General features: G+C 41.3%; 1 protein-coding gene across 2 annotated transcripts in view; it reads right to left on the reverse strand.

The window, feature by feature from the left end:
- The window catches only part of ZNF318 (zinc finger protein 318), a 35330-nt gene extending 10289 nt beyond the window's left edge, over nt 1-25041 (reverse strand). Inside the window, exons 1-9 of one of the 2 annotated variants that reach the window (XM_080916917.1) lie at nt 24519-25041; nt 22190-22341; nt 12669-13308; nt 9956-11389; nt 6578-6677; nt 3561-3862; nt 1231-1431; nt 670-769; nt 41-159 (exon numbers count right to left, since the gene is read on the reverse strand). In XM_080916917.1, the coding sequence (XP_080773043.1) occupies nt 41-159; nt 670-769; nt 1231-1431; nt 3561-3862; nt 6578-6677; nt 9956-11389; nt 12669-13308; nt 22190-22341; nt 24519-25004 (3534 nt within the window). In that variant the 5' untranslated portion in view covers nt 25005-25041. The remainder of the gene's footprint in view (nt 1-40; nt 160-669; nt 770-1230; nt 1432-3560; nt 3863-6577; nt 6678-9955; nt 11390-12668; nt 13309-22189; nt 22342-24518) is intronic. The other variant, XM_080916918.1, reaches the window with a different exon arrangement.
- Between the last annotated feature and the right edge of the window lie 273 nt (nt 25042-25314).

Consider the following 25314-nt stretch of genomic DNA (forward strand, 5'->3'; position numbering starts at 1 on the left):
ACAAAAGGTGGGGAGCTCTACAGGGACTTCAAAGACCAACCTTGTATTTTTCATTGTGCTGATGACCCTTGACATGCTGCTCTCCAGAAATTGGATCCCCCAAAAATTCCTCACAAAGTTGGCAGTAAAACCCAGTGATAGGAATCAGAAACTCAGAGCCTAAAAGAAATAGAAAAGAGGAAGCAAGCCTTTTCCATCAAGGTGACAGAAAACTGAGGCAAATGCCATCACTATTTTGCTATAAGATGACCATGCCCACTTTGGAGTCAGAAGTAGCATTTAGATGAATTCCAAGCACATATTCTTTCTAACCTAAGGTTTTACCTCTATGCAACTATTCTTTTTCCACTTGGGAACACTGCCATGCCTAGTTAAACCAGTAGCACTCTATGCCTGATTCATTCCTTAAGGTCTAATAAGCACCAAGCATCTTAGAAGAGATTTAGAAACCATACTCCTCAATAGTAAATTCACTTATTTGCATGAGGAGAGCTCTAATGGAAGTACTAAGGAAGTGCTTAGGGATCATCCCTACATGGAGCACTGACTACTTGTAAACAAAATTTTAAAGATAATCAACTTCTCAACTTACTCCTTAATAAAAACACTTCAAAATATACTTTAGTTTGAATGGACTGTAGTTGGGAAAAGCAGGAAGGAGGAACCTACCTTTTGCGGGAACAGTTATCTTGTCAGCTCGCTTTACAGTGTCTTGCTTAGCCTCACTCTGGGTCTTTGAAGCCCAAGGTCTGTTGTAGGGATCCAGTGTCTATTTGCAAGAGGCAGAGGTGCTCACACAACAGCACTAAAATCTCAATGACCCACTTTTCTCTCTTTTTTTCTTCCCCTAAATATCAGACCAGGGAACCAGCAGTTCTTAGCTACCCACCCCCACCCACAAACTCTGCCAACTGTTTAAACGGAATCACCTGTGGAAAAGGTAAAAACATGTTAGCTCAAGTACTAGAAATGGATAAATAAAAATTCAGGTACTCAAGGAATCAAAAGAGAGTGAAGCCTCACTTACACTCGTATGGTGTTTAGTTATAGTAGGTCCCCTGAACTGAGCCCTGGGGATGGTATCTCCTTTGTTGTTAATTCTTGGCTCTTCAGACTGGTCTCCTGCCCTTTTGAGAATGTTTCATTTTCCAGCTTTGTAATGCAGATGGGAGCATAGAGGTTGGAGGGAATGAGGGTGACAGTAGAGACAACAGTAGTCAGGACACCTACCTGTGTGTGCTTCTTGTTGTGCATATGGGTGAAGAAGTCAAACATGGTCCCACAGATGGTATTGCAGTCTTTGCACCAGTGATTGCCAGCATCATAATACTCATAAGCAGCAGGAAGTTGCTCAGACTGCTTAACAGTCGGTTGGAGGCTTTCAGTAGAACTAGGGCTCTTAATACAGGACTTTTCATTTACTTTTGATTCCTAGAGAGAAAAACTACACTCATAAAAAATTCAAAGCAGTCCATACTTATCTACTCTCAAAAAAGCAGGTGGTCACAATCATATGACTCATGGCCATAGGAATCAGGACCATAGGAACTATGACCATAGGTCTAATGTGTAATATAAAAGGCTATACAAGATAGGGAGAATCTTAATAGAACTTATATTCAAAGACCAAGAAAATGAGTTAGGTACTACAGTTCTTTCACATCAAGAATATAACTACTGGGGCTGGAGAGATGGCTTTTAAGAGCACTGGCTGTTCTTGTTGAGGACAAGATCAATTCCAGTAGCCACATAGTGGCTAACAAGTGCTTGCAACTCCTCTTCTGGCCTCTGTGGACACTGTATGAATGTTGTACATATATATACATGTAGGCAAAAATACCCATACACATTAAAAAAAAAAGAATCTTTAAAGTAAAAAAAATACATAGCTACTTACACATCCTTTAGATGTTTATTTCAGAGAATTTTAGAGATATTTTAGAAAATTTTCTCTAAAAGAATATTAAGATCACATAAGGTCAGTGAGATGATCTGAATAAGCTTAAGCTGATGATCTGAGTTTGATTTCCCGAACCCATGTAAAGAGACAAGTTTGGTGTCATACATATGTAATCCCAGCCCTCATAATGTGAGATGGGAGGTAGAAACAGGAGACATACCATGCTCATGGGCCACAGCAGAAACATCAACAGAGGTCCTAACTCAAAAACAAAGTGGAAGGAGAGAAGTGACCCCTAAAAGTTGTCCTCTTTCTACCTCACATGCGCTATCACACACACACATACACACACACCTAAATATATGTAACTATATATGTATATACACATACACATTATGTACGTACACGTAACATGTATATATGTACATACACATAATATAGGTATATACACATATATTATACACACTAAAATGAATGTAATTATATATATGTACATACATAGACTATATGTATATATTACACACACACATCTATAAAATGTTTTTAAAGAGGATATTCAAGCTTGTGGAAAGATCTGACTGTCTTGGAGGAAAGGAGCTGGAGAACAATGGTGAGGAGTCATTTCACTACACCCTTTAATAGATGCTGAATATATTACCTATACAAACAAATATGTTACATTTAAAAATCAAATGATGACTAGAAAGAGAAGCATAATATAAAAGATAGTCAGCAAGGTAAGAATATGAAGAAAATAAGGAATGAGTCAAACCACTTTTCTTATGTGTCCTGGAAAGCCAATGCTACACGTGGATAAAGCAGACAGTAATTTCTATGGAGTGATCGAAAGGAATAAAATCAAATATTCCTAAACTGCCTAAAAGTCACCAGAAGAAGTTAACACCTTTGAGTTAACAATTCTATTTTTTTAGAGTGTGTGTGTGTGTGTGTGTGTGTGCAGGTTCATGTGTGCCATGGCACATGTTTGGAGATCAGAGGACAATTTCTACAGTCAGTTCTTGCCTTCTATCTTTTTAAGGCAAGATCTCTTGTTTCTGCCGTTAGGATATATATGTAGGCTGGTGGTCCTCTAGCTTCTGGCTCACTCTTCAGATTCTGACCTTAGAAGTGCTGGATTCACAGACTCATGACACTGAATCCTACTTTTTACAGGCTCTGAGAACTGAACTGAAGTTATCCAGCTTCTATAGTAAGTTCTTCTACCTGCTCAGCCATCTCACCAGCCTGGATTCTCTTTTAAGATGTAACTCCCTGATAGTAAGCTAGCAGTAATAATGCTTCTAATTATATGAATTAGTCACTAGGTTGGGGAAAAGGCATTTAGGAAACGAACATTTTGGGTAGATGAATTATAGTGAACAAGAGAGCAGAGAGGAATGCAGTGAAGACTAGTAAGAGTATGTGGAGAGAGGACTGAGAATGTCATAGCAGTGAGTGTGGTGGTGCATGCATTAATCCCAGCACCCTAGAGCCAGGGGATGTCTGTGAGTTCAGGGCTAGCATGGTCTACATAGTGAGTTCCAGGCCAGCCAGAGCTATATAATGAGATCCTCTTTCAAAAGCATATGTGAAAACCTCAAAAAAGCTTCTACAGCAGCAGTCCATAGGGGGAAAAAATAACCAAAAAGTTGGCTCTTACCTTGTTGTTAGAGGAAGTGTGTGAGGGTGACAGCTCTTTTTCTGGGCTCTTAGATTTTTCTTTTTCAGACTTCTCTGTAGACTCTCTACTGTCGTTTGAAGATTTCAGGGATTTATCAAAGATGTCAATTCCTAAGATCTGAGCCACTTTGTCCAGTTCAGACTGCTTCTTTCCTGCTTCTTCTGTCTCTTTATGAAGCTCTGCAATGTCCTTCATGATGCTTTCCTGAAGCCGGCTTACCTCCATCAGAAGTGGGTCTTTGTGACCATCCTTCTCCCTTCGCTTCTTGCGCAGCATTTCCCCTGAATGGTCAAATGTTTACCACAAGAGAGTTAAGGAATGACAAACTAAGAAAATTCATTTTTTAAACATGTAAGTAAGTAGCAATCTATAGAGCTTTATGGTTACAAAATCCTCCCCCCCCCCCCCCCCAAATAACTTAAAAGCAAGTAACATTCTCTTTCCATACAGGGTTAGTTTGGGAAAAGTCTCAGTAAAGGTGAAAGGCAAGAGATCAAATTCTCTTTTGAATAGTGATAATCAGGTAAGGCTCTATAGGTAGGATCTCAGGGGCTCTGTAAACTCTCCCAAGTGACATAGGTTTGTATGTATGTGTCTCCTAAATAGATTATTTGACTTTATCTAACTTAAGAACATTTTATGTTTATGCCTAATGTTATTTCTTGTTTTCAAATTGACTCATGGATCAACCCTTATGGAATAAAATAAGTAAGCTTTTTATCTTAAACAATACAGATTGAGACAAAAACAATTATCCTTTTCTGTGCTCTACTCTTTTATACTATTATCCAGTTGCAGTATTTAGAAGTATTTTTTTTTCTTTCTTTCACTGTATATGTGAATTCTTAAAAACACAGATGAAGAAACAGATGAAATAGCAGCTTACATCTGGAATCCCACTTTGAAGATACAGACAAGAGTAGGAGGATTTCAAAATCCTCCTGAGTTACACAGTAAATGTGAGACTAGTGTGGGTTACATGAGAGCTTGTTTCTAAATAAAAAAAAAGAAAGAAAGAAAAAACAATAATGCCAGTCTGGTCTACAATTGGAGCTCCAGGACAGCCAGGGTTGTTACTCAGAGAAACCCTGTCTCAAACAAACAAATGAACAGACAAACAAACAAACAAAAGACAAAAATAGGAAGAGAGGGGAAAGAGTAACAATATAAAAGTAAGGTGTCCCAGAATACTGGGGGTTAAAGGGAAAGCTCTCCAAAGTGATGAGGGGATACAGAAAGGACACTAAGTCAACTCAACATGGCTCCCACCAGCTAAATTTGAAAAAATTAGAGCATGAAAATAAACAATGACAATGATCAATCATAACCTATTATCACTGAATGAATATATAATACAATAATACAAATGACTGAACAAATTGGGGCAAGGGTTAGAAGCTCCTCATTGAAATAGAAATCCATCCTCCTGCAAGGGTGTGGTTTTGGTTCCCTGTTCTTGGACATCTAAGAATTGGAGGCAAAGAAATGTGGTGGATTTGGAAAGGTCTGAGACCATCTTGCCCCCACAGGCTCAGGGTCAACAAAGGAGCAATGAAAACAAACAAACAAACAAAAACCAGGAACTCCACTATAAAGAAGGAATAAAAAAAAAAAAAAAATCACTCAACCACCATCAAAGCAAGTTTCTCAGGCTAGAAACATTAAAGTGGCAGGAAGAAGCATCTTGGGTGACTTTTACCACAGTCTCAAAGATTTCCCCTGAGAGTCACTCCTGTCATGAATTTGGCATTCCTTTTGTCATATTCTTAACAAAAATGAATAAGCTAAAGTCAACCATAAGCACCAGATAAACTAAAATTATGAGATATTCTATAAAATACATGACCTTTTCTAAAATATCAAATTATGACTAGAAAGGCTCAGGAATTATTGTTATTAAAGGTAAAAGACTGACAACTGATCGTGACGAATAACCTTTCCATTTCTTTTTCTATAAAGGACAGTAATAAAAACAATTAGTAAAATATAAATAATATTTGTAGACTAGATAGTATAATTAATTTCCTAATTTAAAAAAAATCTTTTTGCAGCTGGGCATGGTGACACACACCTTGAATCCCAGCACTTGGGAGACAGAGGCAGGTGGATCTCTGTGAGTTTGAGGTCAGCCTGGTCTACAAAGAGAGTTCCAAGACAGCCAGGGTTACACAGAGAAATCCTACCTCAACAAACCAAACAACAAAACGTTTTACACATATGTGTGTGCATATGCTCACATGTACAAGCACACACATCTTATTGGAGTAGAGGTCAGAGGGTGTTAGCTCTCATCTTCCATTTTGCTTGAGACAGAATCTGCTGCTACACACACCAGACTTCTGGGGATTCTCTTGCTTCTGCCTCCCATCTCGAGATAGAAATGCTGAGATTATAGATATATGTTACTGCAGCTAACTTTCTATGGGTTCTGAGAACCTAAACCCAGATCCTCACACTTGCTTTAGGCCTGAGTCATCACCTTAAGCCTAATTTTCTAGTTTTGATTAGTGTTTTGTGTACTTGAATTCTTATTTGGAAATACATACTGAAATTCTCAAGGGTATCATAACCACAACTTATTCTAAAAGAGTTGAGGAAAAATTACATGCTTAGTGCCAGACATGATGGCATACACTTTTAACCCCAGCACTTGGGAGGCAGAAGCAGGAGACTTTCTAAGTTCAAAGACAGCCTGGTCTATAAAGCGAGTTCCAGGTCAGCCAGGGCTACACAGAGAAACTCTGTCTCAATAAACAAAACCAACAACAAATTACACACTCAAACACAAAGAGAGGAAGAGGGGGAAGAGAGAGAAAATAAGAACAGAAAATATAGTAAAATTTTAATAATTTTACTACCTGAGGATTCTTTGCATGATTATTATAACTTTTCTCTAGGTTTGTGCCCAAATTGTTTTCAATGATTCTGAGTACTAATACCTCTCCACTTGAATCTACTGCTCAACAAAGCAGCCATACAAAGGAGTTGTCTGATACCTTGTTGTTTATGGAGCCGTTCCAACTCAGTCCTAAGATAAAACATTTTCTTTTGCCGTGCTTCTTGTTCAGTTTTCAGTTTTTCTCTCTCTTCAATAACCTACAAAATGGAAAGTGTGATCTGAAGTTCCCAAAAAAGGGTGTGGGAGGGCAGGAAGTAGGGGAGAGGGATAAGCTACACCTGTGCAGAGGACTCTATAAGAACATATGACTAAACATCAAGATCACATAGTTAAAACATTAAGGCTAGAACTCTACCACCGTGAGCTAGTTTTACTCCCTTTGAAAGTCAACTACAGCCCACACTTATGGGACCATCTGCTCTAATATCCTTGTGACTACCAAAGCCATACAACAATGTATTCTTAGGAGACCAGAAGTTTTCATCAGTTCAAATGCTAAGAACAACACTGAAGCCAGCCAGTGGTAGTACACACCTTTAGTCCCAGCACTTGGGAAGAGGCAGGTGGATCTCTGTGAGTTCTAGGCCAGCCTGGTTTATAAAGCAAGTTCTAAGCTAGCCAGGCTATTACAAAACAACAACAAAATAAAAATAAAAATAAAACACATACCTCATGTATCTACATCCACAGTGGAGCCTAGCACTTGTTGTGTTCCTGGGCACTGGCACTCACTCTGGTTACAAAACAAATTATTCCCTTTGAAAACTGTGTCTCTGTGTTGACAGGAGCCCCTCAGGCTCCAACACCCTCCTTTTCTACCTACCTAGAACTTGTGATTGAATCTTAGACTTAAAGCCCAGTGTAGTGGCACATACCTCTAAATCCTAGCACTTAGGAGGCTTTTGCAAAAGGACTGAGTAAGTTCTAAGTCAGCCTGGTCCCTATTAGAAGCTCCAGGAAAGCTAGGGCCACAGAGCAAGACCTAGCCTCAAAACTAAGCACCTTCACCCAAAGTTCAAATTCCTGCACACAAAAGCTTTGTAGTCAAAGTGACATTTTATTCAAATACACGTTCAAAACCAGAATTTTATCCTCTTCTTCAGAACTATACTACCAAGAAAGGTTCCAAGCAGAAAGTACCTAAAGCCACTGACAGCACCATTGGATAGAGACTCTGAACCCAGGCGGAAACATACAGAAAAGGACTGAAATGTGAATCTGAGTGACTTGTATTAGCTATATGATGTATTTCATGTTACTTAAACTTCACATTTTCTCTATTTTACAGTAGAAAAAGTGATCACTATCTTGGGGCTAGAGATGCTCAGCAATTATTTGCAGGTATTGCTCTAATAGAGGACCTGAGTTCAGTTCCTAGCACCCACATCAGGTGGCTCACAGCTGCCTGTAACTGTAGTTCCAGGGCATTTCACATCCTCTCTGGACTTGTTAGGCATCCATCCACATGTGCACAAGCCCATATACAGACAGGAACATACATACATAATTAAAAATAAATCTTGGGGCTGGGGAGGTAATTCAGTGGTTAAAAACACTGACTGCATGCACCACAATGTTCATAGCAGCTCTATTTATAATATCCAGAAGCTGGAAAGAACCCAGATGTCCTTCAGTAGATGAATGGATACAAAAATTGTGGTACATTTACACAATGGAGTACCACTCAGCTATTAGAAACAATGACTTTATGAAATTCCTAAGAAAATGGATGCATCTAGAGAATATCATCCTGAGTGAGATAACCCAGTCACAAAAGAACAGACATAATATGCAGTCACTGATAATCGGATACTAACCCCAGAAAGCTCTGAACACCCCAGAAACAACTCACAGACTATATGAAGTTCAAGAAAAAAAAAAAAAAAAAAAAGTAAAGAAAAAACCATTATGCTTAATCCTTACACACTAAGAAAACTTTGACTAATTCCAGGTTACATCCTGTTTTACATGTACTTTATGCTCATTGTAACTAGTAAGATCTTAATGCACACTATCAAACCTTTAAAAAAAATCAAGGACTGACAAAAATGTATTTGTATACGTTTATGCAAAAATGCTTAAAATTTGTACATTTATCTTTGTTTTTTAAAATAAAGTTGTTCAATAAAATAGAAAACAACAACAGTGACTGCTCTTCGAGAAAATCTGTGTTCTGTGTATTCATAGCACCTACATAGTGGGTCACAACTGCTTATAACTCTACAGTTCAGAGGATCTGAGCCCCTCTCTGGTCTCCAAAATACCAGGCAGAAATATAGTGCACAGACATATATACAGACAAAACACTCAAACACATCAAATAAATTCTGAAAACTAAAAAGAAACTTTAAAAAAGACCTTACCCAAGGTCACGCAAGTCAGAGTAAGTTTAAAATACAGATACTGATTGTATACGGTGGCATATGCATTTCCCAGAACTCAGGAGACAGAGCCAGGTAGATCCTTTGAGTTAGAAGATAGTCTACTCTACATAGAGATTTCTAGGACAGCCAGGAATATATAGCAAGATCCTGGTCTCAAAATGAACAAAAAACAGATATGGCTGTCCCAAATTTTATGATCTTTTAACCATGTTACTACCAGCAAACGGGGCGGAAGCAAATATAGCTTGTCTTTAATAGGCAAATGAGAAAAGCTATGTATTATCAGCCCTGACTTAGTGTAAGGCTCCTAAAGAGAAAGTGCTCACTGTTGAAGAGATGGTTCAGTATTTAATTGCACTGGCTGCTCTTCCAGAGGTCCAGCAACCACATGGTGGCTCATGAACATCTACAATGGGATACAATGCCTTCTTATAGAACACAAGCATCCATGCAGACAAAAATACACATCTATGTATACATAAATATATCCAAAGAAAAAGAATTTAGAGTATTACCCTCAAACTGATTTTTCAAACCCACCTCTAATCTCAGCACTTGGGAAACAGAAGCAGGCAGATCTCTGTGAGTTCAAGGCCAGCCTGGTTTACAGAGTAAATTGCAGGACTAGGACTACACAGAGAAATCCTATCCCAAGGGGAGGGGGTGAGGGGGAGAGCACTCAGTCTCTAAACATTTTTTCCTTAAAGTTTAAGTTTTGTCTTCATTGAAAGTCAATGAAACTTAAGACTGAAGTTTGAAATATTTGAATACCATAGAAAATTAAAATGTTTTTTGTCTTCCAAGAATTACATTTTTTAAAATGGATAAAAGATGAGACTGTAAGATACTTTAAGGTTTGAAGCTTCTACCATCAGTATCTTCTGACCATTCCTACGAGAGAGAAATAAACAAAAAGGCTAGCCATCACAGCAGGACCTAACAGTCAGACTTTTTGTTTGACTAATGACAAAACATGGAAAGCTCATAGGGGACATTACATACATTACTTGGATAATGATATAAAAATAAAGTACAAATTACCATGTTAAAATATCAAGCTCAGGCATGAGATGACCAGAGCAGATACTCACCTTCTGCTTCTGGGAGGCACGGTTCTTCTCATCAGACATCTTCTTTGGATTATATTTTATGAGTGATGGAATGGATACCCGAACAGGAATTCGCTTCACAGAAACTGAGCCTAGTACTGGTATTTCTTGTTTGGGCTTTGCAGGAGTCACAGTGGGGATCACCCGGAGATTGGGACGACTACGAGTAGCTTGTTTGGTTGCTGGTATTAACCTGTGTGGGTCAGATAAAGGGTGGCTTGGTGCCTGAGGGGCAGGATACATAGGCCACCTTGAGGCTGCATATGCCATGTAGTGCCTATAAGCATCAAAGGAGGCAGAGGGAATGACAGTTCCCTGGTAATTTGGAGGTATTCGAGCTGCAGTAAACTGAGAAGCCCTTGGTATATGAAACTGAGATAAAGCAGCAGAGTGAGGAAGTCTAATTGGGGTAGAAGGGGCTGATGGCAACATGTATCCAACTGCAACAGATGGTTGAAACCCACTGCCAGCTACCTCTGGTCCTGAAACATGATGCACTGGATGGTCAGACTTTAAGAATGGAGGGCTATTTTTTGTGTGCAAGCAAGGATCCACCGGGGAAGCTAGGTGTGGATGAGATACTTCTGGGGACTGAGCATTGCTGTGATGTGCCTCCCTACTCTCCGGTCTGTGAGGATCTGATGAGCGCCAATCAGTTGTGAAACTGTGGTCAACTGAGGAACAGCGGTCAGCTGACAAACGTCGGTCAGCCGATGAACGTCGGTCAGCTAAGGGGCGTAATGATGGCTTCTTGCCATGAAGTCTCTCCTGGGTTCGTGCAGCCAATTTACCAACTTCTGCTACTCCAATATCCAGCCCTATGGTCTTAAGCAAGTCATGAATCTTGGCATATTCTGGATTGCTCTCTTCTAGTGATTCTAGCTTCACAGCAGGAGTTGAGGGCAGAGAGTTTGCCTTCTGTCTCACACATGTACTCTCTGGGTCTTCCAGGGACTTAGGTGGAGATTCTGATTTTATATCCTCCTCTTCATCCCCATAGAGAAATTTCTCCTCATCCTCTATATCAGGGAAGCTACGTCTTCTTTTTTCCTTTGTACTGGAAGGATCAACCAACATGCTCAGAATTCGGGAAAAGCCACTGCCATCCTGGCTAGCTCTCTCATGGGGCAGTAAGAAGTCTGTCTGTTGCTCAAGTCCCTCAGCCTTCAAATCCAATTTTTCCTTAAAGCACAGAAAACTGTCAAATTTTTCACTGTTGTCTTTAGGTATCTCACGGAGGGGACCCCACTGGTATAGGTTATTTTGAGGCTCCTTCAGGTCAGCCTCCATTGTGGTTCCCTTGTTTTCAATCTCTGAAGTAAAAGCAGCAATAGCACCACTTAGTGGAAGAGGTGAATGCTCAGAATAAAGAGGGCGATCCTCACTGGAGCTGGTACCGCTGGACAAACTCTCAAGCTGCAGACACAAACATGCTGATTTAGCATCTATGAGGAATCACAGAGCACTAACAACTGAAATAAACATTTCTTGAATAGGGGAGATATGTACAAACAAAAAGAAAAGTGATATTAGCTAAGTTCAAGAAACAAGTCCTCTCTCCAATGGTCTCTGCCAGGAGGAAGAGAAGCTCGGTAAGTGAGCGATCTGGACCTTTACCAGTGCGCTTTTTCCTCATCAAGGAATTTGAATTCATAAAGATTTCAGACATTTCCCATAGTTTGTTTTCCTTATAATTATTGTTTTAAGAACTCTATTATCATTGTTGTTGTTGTTGTAGGAGTGAGAGGTGTTTGACTGCGTGCTGGGGGAGGAATGTGAACACATGGGCACACACAAACATGGTGCCGTGTGATAGGGGAGTGTGTGAATAATGGACACACATGACCAATGTGTGGGTGTGAGGGGAGGGGAGGGGAAAGAAGGGGAGAGGTGAGTAAATATACAGGCACACATGAGCACTGTATATGTGTGAATTTTCAGGAGTTAGGTTCTGGGAATCAAACTCAGGTCATCAGGTTCACCCCTAGCTCTATTGCTGGGGGTTCTATGTAGCTGAGGCTGACCTTAACTCTCCATGTGCTCTAACAGGCCTTGAACCCTCATGTTCTAGTCTCTCACTTGCTGGGATTATGGGTGTGTACCATCCCACCCAACTTGTTTTCCTATCTATTGATGACCAAAAGAAAAAACATACAAGTCAGACTACTCTGGAGACAGGGAACTCTAGAACTCTAATCGACCTCCTTTTGTTTCTCTAAGTGCGTCTTCAGAACTTGCTCAGAGCCTTTAGTCAAACTAGTACTCTTGCCTGACTATCTTTACATAGGATGGAGAAATAATGTCAAGGCCAGGAATGTTTTGATTTCTCTAAAATGTACACAGAAAGTTGATGGTTCCAAAACAGAATCATTTCATTTCTAGTGTAATTAATGTCCTACAACTCCTAAATTATCTTCTTCTAAAGAAATGAAAGACAAAAAAAAAAAAAAAAAAACCCAATCAGATTAACTTCTCCTTTTGCCCTCAAGCTTCATTTGCAAGAAATTCATAAAGATTCCTATAGGGCTACTTGATTTAAAGAGGGAAAAATATCATGGCAGATATTCTCCAAAATGTAGTTAGATGAGCCTGTGGTTTAATTTGAGAACCCTAAAAGGGGTTGCTTGCTCGCTACTGGGCCTAACAGTGTCAGTACAGCAACGTCACACAGAACCAACAGAAACGCAACAGAGACCTGCAAGGAAGGCTTCATGTCCACTTCAATTCGCTTCTTCAGAATGGACTTCTTGGGCATCACGGATACTTCCTCAGGCCGATGCAAAGAATATCCAGGCTCTGATGATAGGACACCTGACAACCCAGGAATGGAGCAGCCAGTCTGATCATCATCAACACCCACTAGTTCTTGACTCAAGCTCCTATTTTGTTTCTCCTCTTCCTCTCGCTTTCGCCTGGCAAGGTCCAGTTCTCGAAACTCAGGGTCTAGAAACCTAGGGCTTGGGCTGCTTCTTCGCTGCCGATAGTTTCTAGTCCCAGATGTAAAACTTGAGTGATCCCCTCCTGTGCTATGTACTTTCTCTGTGTCATCATAACGGGGCCTTTTGGCCTCCCGACTTCTTTCCTCAGATCGTATGGAATAGGAGGAACTTTTAAGTTTGTCTCTATTCCGTTCTGTTCCCCTCAACAGCTCATCATGACAACTGCTCTGGGGACTATATTCAGATCGATGCAGAAAAGTTTCTCTTGTTCGGTAGTCCTCATCAAGTTGTCCCAAGAGGGGACTAAGTGGCCCCTCCTCCCGAGAAATGTATCTTTCAAGTCCCCGAGAGCACTGGGAGCTTCGAGTGAAGACAGAATCATCAGTCAGGTCATCCCTGAGGAAAGAAGCAAGCATCACTGAATATACTGGACTTGGAGAGAGATAGGCCAGACAATGCTAAAATAATATAATTTAGGAAGTAGACCATAGAATTCTTAAAGCAAAGGTAAATAATTATGAAATCCAAAAACAGATTACACATGGAACATTTCTCTCTCCGAGTAGGGAAATGTCAAAAGCAGCTTGAGACTATAATCAAGAGGTGCTACTACTAGTACATCTAACAGAATTCTTAAGCTATTACTTTTAAATTAGTCTAAAGATGTAGCATATCACATACACTGGAGCTCACGAGATACAAAACCATCACAAAGAGGCTAGAAAAATGGTTCAGCAGTTAGGCATGCATACTATCTTCTACAAGACCCAAGTTTAGTTCTAGTATCCATGTTCAATTTCTTCCTCCAATTTTAAGAGAATGGACAGCCTGTTCAGACTATGAGGATGCCTGCATTCACATGAACATACTCACACAGAAACACACATACACATAAGTGAAAAATAAAATACAGAGAATATCCAATAAAAATTTTAAAAATATTTTAAAAATATTTAAATTTTTAAATAAAAATAAACCTTAAAAAAAAAGAAAAAGTCCTAATTGACTAGCTAGACCAGGTAAAGAAGAGTAGCTACACCTTTAATTCCAGCACCAGGGAGGCAGGTGGATCCCTGAGTTCCATGGCTACAAACTGGAACACTTGTCTTGGAAAAACAAAAAAGCAAACAAACTGAAAAGATGGCTAAAAGCACTGGATGTTCTTCTAGAGGACATGTGGACATAGGTTTGAGTCACAGCACCCACATGGTGGTTCACAACCATCTATCTATAACTTTAATTTCAGGGGATCCAATGTCTTCTTCAGGCCTCCTCCTCAGGCACCATGCATGCCTATAGAACATAGACATACACCCATACACATAAATATAAAATTTAAAAACAAAACAATAACAAAAAACATGATTAGCTAAATTCAAGCTCTTTGTCAGGACTATCAGCTCTGGCATTACCTGGGAATCTATTAAACAATAATAATTTTAAGCAGACATGATGCTGAGCATCTGTAATACTAGTGAAGGTACTGAGTTCAGAGCCAACCTGGGCTCTAGCAACCTTTGAGGACTAATTGGCTAGAGGACACTAACGCAGAAACAAAACAGAACAACAACAACAAATACACACACACACACATACACACACACACACACACTCTTAAGCTCTATCCCACACCTACTGGACTATAGTTTGAATTTTAATGAGATTTCCAGGTGATTTGTATATGCTTTAAAATTTGAGAAACAAAACAACATTCAAAAACAATGGATTTTATGCTTTGTTCCATGGTTTAGGGTTGTTTCTTTTTCAAAAGATTTATTTCTATTTATTTTATGTATATGAGTACACTGTCTGTCTTCAGACACACCAGAAGAGGGCATCAGACTCCATTACAGATGGTTGTGAGTTACCATATGGGTGTTGAGAATTGAACTCAGGACTTCTGGAAGAACAGTCAGTGCTCTTAACCTCTGAGCCATCTCTCCAGCACTAGGGTTGTTTCTTAATCTGTTTTGCTTTCCTTAGCTGTGCAGGGGATAAAATCAGAGCCTCCATATCTAACAGGTAAGAACCTATCACTGAGCATACGTATTTTCAACCCATAGAGATTCTGCAAAGCACTTATGAGCTTTCTAAAGGGAGATGCTAGAAAAGCAGTCAGAGATCTTAGACTCCCCACCCACTCAACTGAGCTGGACCAGTCCCAACTTCATGTCTACACACTCAAGCCTGACCTATTTCTCCTGGGGAGAAAATTTTATTATAAGAATAACTAAGAACGGTTTGATTATGTCCTTTCTTGCCTTTCCTAGATAACTATAGGACCCAAAAATAAGTGATAGTCTGACTCAGTGTATATTTTTATTGTTCAGAAATACAACTGTTCAGACCTTTGAAGCATAAAAATCAAAATTCAGGATGAGGTTGTTTTCCTTCTAGCCCAGAGGCAGATTAAAAAAAAAAAGTAGTCATTTGGCAGCACTGTGGTCACAGGGCTTCTGAGACTCAAACCACAGTTTTCTTATATAAATTATAGGTGAAAATAAAGGTCCTCAAGGAATTTTTGTTTTGTTTTCCAAGATAGGGTTTCTCTGTGTAGCTCTTGCTGTCAAAGAACTAGCTTTATAGACCAGGCTAGCCTCAAATTCATAAGAGATCTACCTGCCTCTGCCTCCCAAGTGCTGGGATTAAATATGTGTGCCACCACTGCCCAGTTCCTCTAGGATTTTTTGAAATTGCATTAAATTTATTTTTGTACATGTCTGTATATATTCGGGCACATGTGTTCTGTGGCACATGTTTGGAGATCAGTGGACAATCTGTGGGAGTTGCGCTCGGATATAAGCATGCTTCCCACTGTTCAGAGCTCTGGCCTCCAGCTGGCTATATGACAGAACCACACTCTCCCTCTTCCCTACCCTCATCCTCAGAAACATGGGCTGTTGCTTATGAGCCTCAGATCCAAAGTTGGCCAGCATCTCCATTCTGGACCACTTCCTTTGTGATCCCATTACAGATGGTTGTGAGCCACCATGTGGTTGCTGGGAATTGAACTCAGGACCTCTGGGAGAGCAGTCAGTGCTCTTAACCACTGAGCCATATCTCCAGCTCCTGAGCCAGTGCTCTTAACCAATGATCCATCTCTTTAGCCCCACAGAAATTACTTTTAAAAAGAAATATGAATAATTTTGAGGTTTTAATGTACTATGAAACAAAATAAACTAAGAATGACCTCTGAAATCAAACATGACTGAAATAAAAATTTTACTCTACCAACTATGACGACACCTATTTCCAGGGAGAAATATTTGAGTTGACTATCACTGAATCACTAACCAACAAGTCTCAGTTAGGGCAGGAGAAAGACACCATAAACTGTATTTACAGTAGCAAGGTCACCTATGTTCTACTCCTCACTAGAACTAGGACATATCACCACCAAATGAAACATTAACCAAGATCTAATATGATACTAATTACCAAGAAGCTACAGATAAGATGGTCCTCATGACAGCCTCAGTACAGACTGAGAAAGTCCAGCAAAAGGGGGATATAATAGAAGAAGACACATGAAAAGTTAGAAAAAAACCCAAAAGTTCTCATGTAAATATAGTCCAGTCAGACTGCTTACTAGAAATTCAATCCTTTTTCTTAAGGACTCCCAGGGGTTAAAAGAGCTGGCTGTCATAAAAGATAGCTCTGGAGCTAACAAGATGGTTCAAATGAGCACTTGCTATTTTTCCAGAGGATTTGAGCAGCAAATTAGTTCCAGCACCTATACAGAAGCTCACAAGCATCTGAAATTCCAGTTCTAGGGCATCCAAAATGGACACTGGATATGTAAGTGGTACATATGTATATACACATACAGGTAGACATTCAAGACACACAGAATTTTAAATTTAATAAAAAAAGTACTAAAAGGAATCACAATTGTCAGTCAGTGGTGGCACACAGCTTTAATCCCAGCACTAAATAGGCAGAGGCAAGCAGATCTGTAAATTTGAGGCCAACCTGGTTTATAAAGCTAGTTCCAAAACAGCAGAGAAACCCTGTCATGAAAACAACAACAAACAAACAGAAAATCACGACTGCCTAGAACAGTACAGTAATAGACACTCTAAAAGCTTTGACTAAGCTGGGCAGGGTGCATACAACTTTAATCCCAACAACTGGAAGGCAGAAATAGGAGGATCTACGTGAGTTCAAGGCCAGCCTAGAGTACATAGTAAGTTCCAAGACAGCAAGAACTAGACAGTGATATTATTTCCAAGCAGCAGTAGCCTTGGCTAAGACCAACTGGTTTTGTTTTATTTTGGTTTTAGTTTCCCTGTGTAGCTCTGGCTGTCCTGGAACTCAACTCACTCTAGAGCAGGCTGGCCTCAAATTCAGAAGTCCCGTACCTCTGCCTTCCGAGTGCCATGATTAAGGTATGAGTCACCACCACCCAGCTGACTCTTACATGCACATTTAAAATCACTCAGGAGTGCAAACTAATAAAAGTTTATGTAAAAACAAGAGGTTTGCTGGTCAGTGGTGACACAGACCTTACTCTACTCAGGAGCACTTGGGAGGCAGAGGCAGGCAGATTGCTGTAAGTTGAGGCCAGTCTGGTCTACAAATCAAGTTCCAAGACAGCCAGGGGTACTTGAAAAAAGATTAGATGTGGGTAATATGAAGGCTCACTGTACTTTATTCTTAAAAATTATTCTTACTAGCATATATTAGGTGTATAAAGTAACACATTATGACATTTCCTATATGCATAATGTATTTTGGTATTTCCTCCTTTGCCCCTTTGCATCCCTTTCACCTTTCCTACTGATCCTTTCCTAGTACCAATTACTATTCTATTTTTTTGTGTCTGTTTACAACTTTCCATTAGAGAAATGTAAATGTAAGGCTAGAGGCATAGTTCAATGACAGTGCGTGCCTAGTACACACAGGCCTTGGGTTTTGTCATATCAGGAAATACTGCAAAAGCACAATAAAACATCTGCCTATGGCAGTGCTTCTCAACCTAGAGCTACAATCCCTTTCACAGGGGTCAAAACCAGTATCTTTCGTATCAGATACTTATATTATAATTTATAACAGTAGCAAAATTAGTTATGAAGTAGTAACAAAAATAATTCTATGGTTGGGGGGTCACCACATGAAGAACTGTATTAAAGGATCGCAGCACTAGGATGAGAACCACAAAGAAGCTTGTACAACAACATTCATATCAGAATTATGTATAACAACTGAAAGAAAAGATACTCACCAATTTACTAATAATGAATAAAACAAAATTTGGTATATATGTACAATAAAATATTATTGGCAATAAAAAGAAACACATAAACATAATGAATCTTAAAACATGTGAAAGCTAGTCACAAAGAATCATACATTATATGAAGAGCCAAATTCATAAAGTAGAAAGTGACTTCAAGATTGCCTAGAGAGAACAAAACATTCACTGGAGGAGGTCCAGGATCAAGTGGAAGAACAGGAATTGAAGAGGGGATCATTCAGGGGCTGCCTCACCTGGGGATCCACCCCATGTGCAGCCACCGGACCCAAGCACTATAGCTGATGCTGGGAGGTGCTTGCTGGCAGGAACCAGATAGGGGTGCCTCCTCAGGGGATCTGCCAGAGTTATGCAGCTGAGCATTCTTGCAGCTAACCAACAGACTGAGCACGGGGATCCCAGTAAGGGTGCTGGCAGGGGGGAATGAAGGAACTGAAGGGGGTTGCAGCCCCATGAGAAGAACAACATTGTCGATCAACCAAATCCTCCACAGCTCCCATGGACTAGACCACCAATCATCGAGCACGCATTGAAAGGCCCATGGCTCCAGTTGCATATGCAGCGGAGAATAGCAGTGTCTGGCATCAATGTGAAAAGAGGCCTTTGGTACAGTGAGGGCACGTTTTCCCAATGTAGGGGAAAGCCAAGGCACTGAGGTGGAGAGGGTGATTGGGAGCAAGTGTAACTTCGTGAAGACAAGTAGAGGGGGAGGGGAGATGGGAGCAGGGTGGGCGAAGGGGATAACATTTCAAATGTAAATACAGAGAGTATCTAATAAAATAAATAAATAAATAAAAAGATTGCCTAGAACTGACAAGGGAAAGGAAAGTAAAGGTTAAGTGTATAAGGATTCCTCCAGACATAATGAAAATGGTCTATAGTGTACTGTAGTGATATACAACTCTGTGAATGTGTCTTAGTGTCCAAATGTCTTAGAATTTTTCACTCAACTTGTTCTCACTCCCTTTTTAGAATAAGTTAGTCTTCTAGAAGGCCGGTAAGACCACAGTCTTGATAACTTGGTGTGCTGGCTACTCTATGTTTAAACTAGAATCTAGAGAGGAAGGAACCTCAACTAAGAGATTGTCTCCATAATATTAGGCTGTAGGCAAGCATGTGGAGCATTTTCTTATTTAGTGATTGATGGGAAAGGGCCCAACCCATTGTGGGTGGTACTGGTGGTTGTGGCTAAGCAGACTAAGCAAGCCCTAAGGATCAAGCCAGTTAGTAATGCCCTTCCATGGTCTCTGCATCAGGTCCTGCCTCCAGGTTCCTGCCCTATTTGGGGTCCTGTCCTGATTTCCTTCAGTGATGGACTACAATGTGGAAAGGTAAGCCAAATCCTTTCCAATTTTGCTCATCATAACAATAGAAATCCTAACTAAGTCATTTGGCTGTTACCAAAAAACTAATAACAACACTTGGCAGATTCAATAAAAGAGAAAAAAATGGGGGTAGAAGGGGCTCTAGAAAAAAAATCAACATGGTCTATTAGAAATAAAGACTTTATTTTAAAAAGCGTGTGCATGTGTGTATGTGTATGTTTCTCTGTGTGTATGTATCTATGAATAGTTATGTACCCCTGAGTACAGTGGTCTTGAGGGCCAGAAGTGGACACTAGATTCCTTGGAATTGGAGTTCTAGCTCTGCAGTTGGTTGTGAGTTGTTAGACAGGGGTTCTAGAAACTGAACTCCTGAAAATGGTCTGTTCAATTAGCTGAAGACTAGACCCACCATCAGGGAACATACTGAACATGCTAATGACTCTACAACCTGATTTTACTGGACAATAATTATCTATACAAAAGTAATCACAGCCTAGCAGTATGGTGCACTCTTCAGTTTGAGGCCAGCCTGATCTACAGAGTTCCAGGATAGCTAAGGCTACATAGAAAATCCTGTCCTGAAAAACAAAGTAACCACAAATGTGCAGGTGATAAAAATATAAAAACTAGGGCTGGAGGAATGGCTCAGTGGTTAAGAGCACTGACTGCTTTTCCGGAGGTCCTGCGTTCAAATCCCAGCAACCACATGGTGGCTCACAACCATCTGTAATGGGATCTGATGCCCTAATCTGGTGTGTCTGAAGACAGTGACAGTGTACTTATTATATATAATAAATAAATAAATCTTTAAAAAACATATAAAAACCAGCCCCACAGCTCCCATGTAGACCCTTATCTTATTTTCTCTAAAACACATGATTCTGGAAACACTACAGTTCTTAACACCTTATGATGAAAATTAACTTTTTGTAACTTAAAAAGTAAACTGGTTATCAGAAGCATATATGCATAACAGAAAGGAAATGTCAGTCTAAGTACCACAAAACCCAGCAAGGAAGGAAGAGAATCACACCCTGTACCACTACCCACCCAATTGAGTCCACCCACTCAAACATCTCCCAAAATAGAAACAGACAGAAGGGCAAGAACAGTTGACTCAATTAGTGATCCAGTCAGATACCTTGAAACTAGAAGCTTCAGTGCTATTTGAGACTGTCCTGGCTTCACTGCATCCATAGCCATGGAGCTTTAAAGTAAGTAGCACTGTCCTCAGACTTCCAGCCCAGGCTGTCCCAATCTGCCTGCCTATATTCTATTCAACACTACCTGTAATAAACAGTATTTCCTTGATTAATTACTATGAGTCATCTATGAAAATCCCAATGTGTTAGATGGCAAATATGCTCTAAGGTGGAGAACAGGCTGTCCTGCACTCCTATCCTTACCTTTTTTCTTTTGTGAGGTAATAAAGTTTATTTAATCCTCATATGTAACTTTCAGTAATTATGGTCTATATTCAACGCTGTATAGTTTACTTACTTTTCCTTAGCACTCAAGAATTATAAGCAGTAATCGTGCTTAAAAATTTTAAAGATCTCTAACTTTCTACTACTGCTTCATACATTTACCACACACACATGCATTATTTACTTAAATGCTTTCAGTATCTACATTCTGGCCTAAATAAGCTAAAAAAGAATTATTAAAAACTAAATTTGTAGTAAGGTGTTGGGGTCATATGAGTAATCTCAGCACTCAGGAATCAGAGGCAGGAAGATTTTTCTGAGTTCCAGGTCAGCCAGCCAGGGCTACATAGACTGCCCCATACTCCTCAAAAAAGTCAAATAGACTACCACAAGCCTTTGATCGTTTAATCCCAGCACTGGGAAGCAGAGGCAGAACTCTGTAAATTCAAACTCATCCAGGGCTATATAGTAAAATTATCTCAAATAAATAAATCTTCCATGAGAAAGAAAACTTCAAAGGCTGGAGAGATGGCTGTCTGCTCTTTCAGAGGTCCTAAGTTTAATTCCCAGCAACCACATGGTGGCTCACAACCACCTGTAATGAGATCTGATGCTCTCTTCTGGTGTGTCTAAGGACAGCTACAATGTACTCATACATAATTTAAATTATTCTTTAAAAGAAAAAAAAAGAAAACTTCAAACATCGTATATGGTGACCCACGTCTTTAATCCAAGCATTCAGAAAGCAGAAGCAAGAGGATCTCTGAGTACAGGACAGTCTAGACTACAGACTGAGCTCCAAGACAGACAGAAGCTCTCTTCAAAGAAAAAAGAAAGAAAGAAAGAAAGGAAGGAAGGAAGAAAGAAAGAAAGGAAAAGAAAGAAAAGAAAAAGAAGAAGAGGAGGAAAAGGAAGAAAAGGAAGAGGCAAGCAAAAAAAAAAAAAAATTTCCCACATTGTCCAAAACCTTTATTGTATAAGGGGTACTTCTTAGATTTTAGTCCAATATATGATTATGTCTCCTTAGCTTCTCTTCCTACTTGTACTGTAATGCTCTTTTCTGGCACACATTTCACTCAGAATCAGAATCTATGTCAACATACTCTTGCCACTCAGAAAGCCTTTTCCAGCTTTTCAGTGTTATATCCTCCACTGGACAGACACTGGATGACTTCCCTGTTGGCTCCAACTCTCAAACACATCACCAAGAAAACAGCAATATCTCTGCCTTCCACAACTAGTAGGGTGCACCTGCCATGGCTGAAGCCTACCTGTCCATGTCCTCCAGACCATCCGCTGGAGATCCCAAGCGGTCACTGAGCCGACGCCGCTCTGGTGTGCTAACACAGAAGTGGTCATTGCCAACTGTGATCCTTAAACTCTGCTCCAAAGAAGAATCAGAACACAGACCAGGAGAACGTCTCTACAAAAAGTTAAAACAAAAACAGAAAACCATATGGTAGTCAGCATGAATCTCTATGCCCCAGAATGTTCTCCCTACTTATAAAGTTGTTGTCTATCAAGGTAATGAACCATTCTACAGTAAAAAAGAATTTTAGAAGTTTCCTTAAAGGAAAAAAAACTTTCTCCATTCGTTCCTAAAAATTGTCCACTGTGTAGCAGAGGCTACACAGAAAGATTCTGTCTCAAGAAAACAAGACCTCTTGTTCTTATGAAACATAGGATGAGCCAAATAAAGATCCTTGCTCTCAGTTAGACCTATGTATGTCTAGCGAAAGGAGAGGCAAAACCAATTATGTTTTAAGTACTTCAGAAGGTATCAATAAGTTGTATAGTCACTAAAAAAATGAAATTTAAAAGACAAGGAAAAGGAGGAATCACTCGAAGTAGGACTGTTAAAGGCAGCATTTCTAGGATGCTGCCACTAAATGGGAGGCACATAGGTCTTTCAAAGAAAATCAGATGTTTCAGGCCAAATGAATTAGCATGGTTTGGGTAACAGAAGAGGCCAGGACAGTTGCAGAACAGACAGAAGAGAGACAAAATTAGGAAATTTGGATTTATGGTAAGAGCCACAGGAGAGTTTTAAGCATTAAAATCATGTGACCCAACTACAATTTTCCTCCTGATGCTTGGATTACTTGATCTCTCATTCTCTTAAGGTCTTAATTCAAGACTCAGCTTCTCATGAGGCTCTCTTTTCCTTGAAATTGTAACTTAATTTTGGTTTTAGCCTTTAATCACATTTAACACATCACAGAACTTCTAACATCATCTATTTTTCATAACTGTATCTAATTCATGGAAGATGCTCATACGTGCTTATTAAATGTATTAAGTGAAGGATTAAAGCCAGTTTGGAGGTTCCAGTTAAGAGTGAGTACTATTCTTTCAAAGGACCAGACTTTGGTTCACAGCAGTAACTCAACAGCAGCTAACTATCTCCAATGAACCCAAAGTCCCCACCAACATCTATACTCTCATACATCGATCTCATTCACAGGTACACCTGAATATACACTATTAAAATATTTTTTAAATCAATTTGAGGACTGAACAGAAAAAGTGAATGGTGAGTAGCAAGACTAAACTATGAAGAAGGCAAATGTACCAATCCAAGGAAGAGGTACCAGGGTCCTCAGAGTGCTGTGGGGTAGGATAGCCTGGGGTTTCCCTTGAAGCTACACCTAACAGGTTAGATGAGGTAAGTGTTTGGAAGGAACAAATACAGTGCCCAGAAGAAGGGGGAGGCTGCAGTAATCTACTCTTGACTCCTCTGTAGTGAGAGCTTTGAGAAATCTTCACAATGTGACAAATCAATTTAGGACCAGAACACTAGGATACTATAGTGTCACCTGAGAGGTCAATATCACATCAGCATCTTTTCCTTTAATTAGGATGCTAAAGATCCAAGTCGGATTTTACATTTTTGTAAGCCCCACTGAGTACTACTGAGCTACACCCACCATCAACATAAATTAATCTCATGTTAATTTAACATGTAAAATCGCAGGCTGCAAGAATCAAACATGTGAACTGAATCACAACTCCATCACTTGTGTGTCACCTTGATCAAGTTACTTAAACCTCCCTGAGCTGGTTCTTTGGCTGTGATTAGTAACACTTATTGCTATTGCTTTACCTCAAGGGACCGTGAGCCCTAAAAGACTTCTGGTAACTGCTCTCGTGTCGCTAGCTGGTGGCAGCAATCACAACGATTATGCACACCTCTCAATGGAGCAACAGCTCCAACTGAGACTCCATGACAGCTAAAGCATCCAGCCTGCTTTGGCTCAAGCTTTCCTCACTGGCCACCAGGCATTTCAGATGCTTTCCTAAACTCGGGCCTTAAGGGGATGAATTTGACCAAACCCAAGGGAAACGCCAAAGTGCCAGTCAGTATGGATGAAAATTCCCCTCGCCTTGGTGAACTTTTCCACATAGCAAGAGCGAAAGCCTCTTCCCAACAAACCGGGCATTCTGTTCCAACCCGGTGACCGAAGGGGTCCCGAGTCCGTTTTTGTGTAAACGGGGCTCCCGGGGCTGTCAGGGAACAGGGTAAACTCGGACATTCAGACTCAGGCATGAGGGCCCCGGAGCAAGGGATCTGGGAGCAACATGGGCGAAGGGTGGGATTACCCGACTGCCGCCGTCGCCTGGATGGTCTCCGCGGCCGTCCCGGGCGAAGTCGGCGCGGGACTCGCCTCGAATGCTGCCTCGGAAGCCACCCAGGCCAGGTGGGTAGTGTCGCCGGCTCCGCGGTGACGACGGGGAGCCGCGACGGGCGCGCGGCGGGGACGGGGAGACACGACGACCCCGAGGAGGGGATGGCGAGGCCCGGCGGCCGCGGGGCGGAGACGGCGAGGCCCGGCGGCCGCGGGTCGGGGACGGGGAGCCGCGACGACCCCGAGGAGAGGACGGCGAGGCCCAGCGGCCGCGGTGGCCTGAGGGCGAGCGGTGGCGGCGGGCCGGGAGCCGTAGCGAGGAGCAAGAGGGCGGCGGCGACGAGGGGCGGCGTGCGGGGCCTGAGGAGGAGCCCACCGGACGGCCCGATGGCGGGCCGCTCGAGCCGCTGTCTTTCGGCCGGTGCGAAGAGGCAGAGGAGCGGGAGCCACTGCGGTACATGGCGACCGAGAGCGCCTCGGACGCGGCCCCGGAGCGTGCCGCTACAGCTGCAGGTACGGCCGCCAAGACCGCAGCGCGCCGCCCTCGCGGACCGAGCAGCCCCCTCCCCGCGGCCCTGCCCCGCCTCCAAAGCCCGGCCCGGAGCGCCCCGCGGGCCAGCGGTTGGAGGGCGCGGGCACGCGCCGACACACCCCCCGCCCTCCCAGGCTCCCCGCGGCTGGACGCAGACCGCGGCCGCGCGAGCGGGGAGCAGAGGGGAGGAGCGCGGAATCCGCGCGAGCACCAGGGACGCGCGCCCTGAGGTGCGCAG

The sequence above is a fragment of the Micromys minutus genome, assembly GCF_963924665.1.
Source record: "Micromys minutus genome assembly, chromosome: 5".
In the NCBI taxonomy this organism is placed as follows: domain Eukaryota; kingdom Metazoa; phylum Chordata; class Mammalia; order Rodentia; family Muridae; genus Micromys; species Micromys minutus.